The 2,340-nt window shown below is 31.7% G+C and overlaps 1 protein-coding gene across 2 annotated transcripts; it reads right to left on the bottom strand.

Moving 5' to 3' along the window:
• Positions 1 to 2,037, bottom strand: LOC107016108 (B-box zinc finger protein 20). Of its 2 annotated transcripts, XM_015216597.2 has the most exons (3): positions 1,536 to 2,034; positions 668 to 1,085; positions 1 to 485 (listed from the first exon to the last, which is right to left on the bottom strand). In XM_015216597.2, exons 1-3 carry the CDS (start codon positions 1,719 to 1,721, stop codon positions 478 to 480), a joined length of 612 nt encoding a protein of 203 aa, XP_015072083.1. In that variant the 5' UTR covers positions 1,722 to 2,034; the 3' UTR covers positions 1 to 477. The 2 variants fall into 2 exon arrangements, with proteins under 2 accessions (XP_015072083.1, XP_015072091.1); XM_015216605.2 differs by having other exon boundaries at positions 1 to 1,085; positions 1,536 to 2,037.
• Positions 2,038 to 2,340: the final 303 nt, after the last annotated feature.

Below are 2,340 nucleotides of genomic sequence, written 5' to 3'. Positions count from 1 at the left end.
TTGAACAAATAGGAATACCATATTCTATAATCAAAGTGAGTAATAGGCACAAGGCTTTCCCACTAGCATTACAAAAAGATTGGCCTCCCACAAAGCAAAAACAAAAGTACCCCACATCTGGTAAAACCCATTCCCATTCAGGTTAACATATTGCAACAAGTCGAAGTGATTTGACTTGCAAAAAACAAATAACCAAAAAAAAAAAAAAAAGAACAGTGGGGCTTTAACTTACAACATGTGTTACATGTCCAAAAACAAAGTAACTGGTCAAAGTTAGTAACCAAAAGAAAAGGTCAGATGGCAGTTTGTGCAACTCTTTTCTTAATATCTCAAAAGATATTATGCCCTTATTACCAAGTCTGTCCAATAAGTTGCTTGGTTGATGGAGAGTTGATCTGTGGAACAGGTACTCCATTTGATATTATGAGGTATCCCCACTTTAGTGGGAAAAAAAACTACACAGCTGGTCGTATCTGATCAAAATTCTGCAATCAAACAGCATCATTTAGTTGCAAGTTCTGAACATTTTATTATTTTAAAAATGGTCAAATATGTCATCAGTTAATAATATTGGTCTAAAATGCTCCTTTTTGTCAATAATTTGATCCAAAAATGCCCATATTTCGAGTTAATGACATTTTTAAATCCGTAAAAAAGAAACAGTTACCATAGGAAGAAGAAGAGGGATATTCAAGAAAATCTTCAACATGCCAACCAGGAAGAGTCTCAGTCAAATATTCTGATATGCTACTAGTTGAAACAGAACCCTCTTGTACATAATCAACTTGAAAATAGTTAGGTGTCGATTCTATAGTACTCGAAATCGAATTACTCTTCATCCCAAAATTTCCACTAAGTGCTTTAAAATTATTTGTACCAGCATTACTTGCAGCAGATCCAGCTGGGGATATTGAATTTTGGTTATTATTATAATTAGAAGCAAGTACATCAGAAGATAGCTGCACTCCACTTAGAAGAAATCTGTTGTGTTTCTTTGTGTGTTCATTTGCTTTGTGTATAGGCAAGTCACATTCTTTGCAAAGTATTGCTCTATCTTCTTTACAAAATAGCAATGCACGTCTTTCCTGAAAATAAAATACAATAGAAATAAATGTTAATTTCTACATTATACATCATAAAATTAAATAAGTTCTACTATCAGCCCATATTTTATGCTCATCGCTAGTATATGTGTTAATAATCATGATTTTTCCTCTCATGTTCTACTGAATTAGCTCACTGGAGGAAATGCATGGTAGAAATAAATTATCACTATATTAGTCGGAAACTTCCTAATTTTTTCATATGATAATATTTTTTCCCCCACTGATTCAATTAAAATATATTTCAGTAGTAATTGTCGATTGTGCAAAAATTTTACACCGCAATATATTTCTCAGATGTTAATAATAATTTGTTATCTCGAAAAGTTACCTTTCTTAATTCAATTTTCTTCGTCATATCAAGTGACATTTTGACGTAAAATTTTAAATTGAGTGATCATCTATGAAACCAAACTTGAATGTTATTAGTACCTGGCAAATGTCACAAAGAGGAGAATCTTTGAAAGAAGGATGAATTAGAGAAAAACGAAGATGTTTGCTTGCAAGCTTGTTGGCATGATGCACTTGATAATCACAGCTTTGGCAAAGTGTGGCTTCATCTGCTGAACAATAAACTGATGCCTCTTCTTTATCACAAACATCACATTGAATCTTCATTTTATTTTTCTTTTTAATATTGTACTGTTTCCCTAAAGAGATGTATATATAGTTAGAAACTTAGAATAGAAGAGAGTAAATTTGGGAAAAAGACAAAATATTATGGGCACAAAGAGGAGTTGTGTTCGTTGTGGGCTCACACCCAAAGTCTCTGAAGAGTTTCAGAAAATATATTTAAATTTCTCTTTCAATGACTGAATAAAGAGAAATCTCTGGAAATAAAAGACAATGGCTTCTATAATGTCCAAATAAATGTAAAGACAAAATAACCAAACAAGTTGCCTATATTTTTAAATAACACTTTATAAAAAGCTTTCGCACTCTCACCACTCAATGGTTCAATGTTATTCTAGCCTTAGTTGATGAGCTACTATATATTTGACAATTCGATCAAAATCATTTATCTTAAAAAATTCTTTTTGATAATGAATGACGGTGAGATTACTATTACATTGGTCGAACGGTATATATGGACACAAACTTATCCAAACATTACCATTACATTTATTATTGTTTTTTTTAAAAAAAAAAACAGAGACATAATCTTTAGCAAGCAGTTATTTTGATACGTGAAAATGTGGGCATTGGTGCATGGGATAGGATGAAGTTGTTATTATTC

Source organism: Solanum pennellii, chromosome 1, assembly GCF_001406875.1.
Source record: "Solanum pennellii chromosome 1, SPENNV200".
In the NCBI taxonomy this organism is placed as follows: Eukaryota; Viridiplantae; Streptophyta; class Magnoliopsida; order Solanales; family Solanaceae; genus Solanum; species Solanum pennellii.
This window is presented reverse-complemented; position numbering and strand designations above follow the sequence as displayed.

Excerpts from the sequence above, each read along its gene's own strand:
- LOC107016108 (XM_015216605.2), bottom strand. The coding sequence starts at position 1,721 with ATGAAGATTCAATGTGATGTTTGTGATAAAGAAGAGGCATCAGTTTAT. Across the intron at positions 1,086-1,535 it reads CTCTTTGTGACATTTGCCAG|GAAAGACGTGCATTGCTATT; the intron begins GTACTAATAACA and ends TTTTATTTTCAG.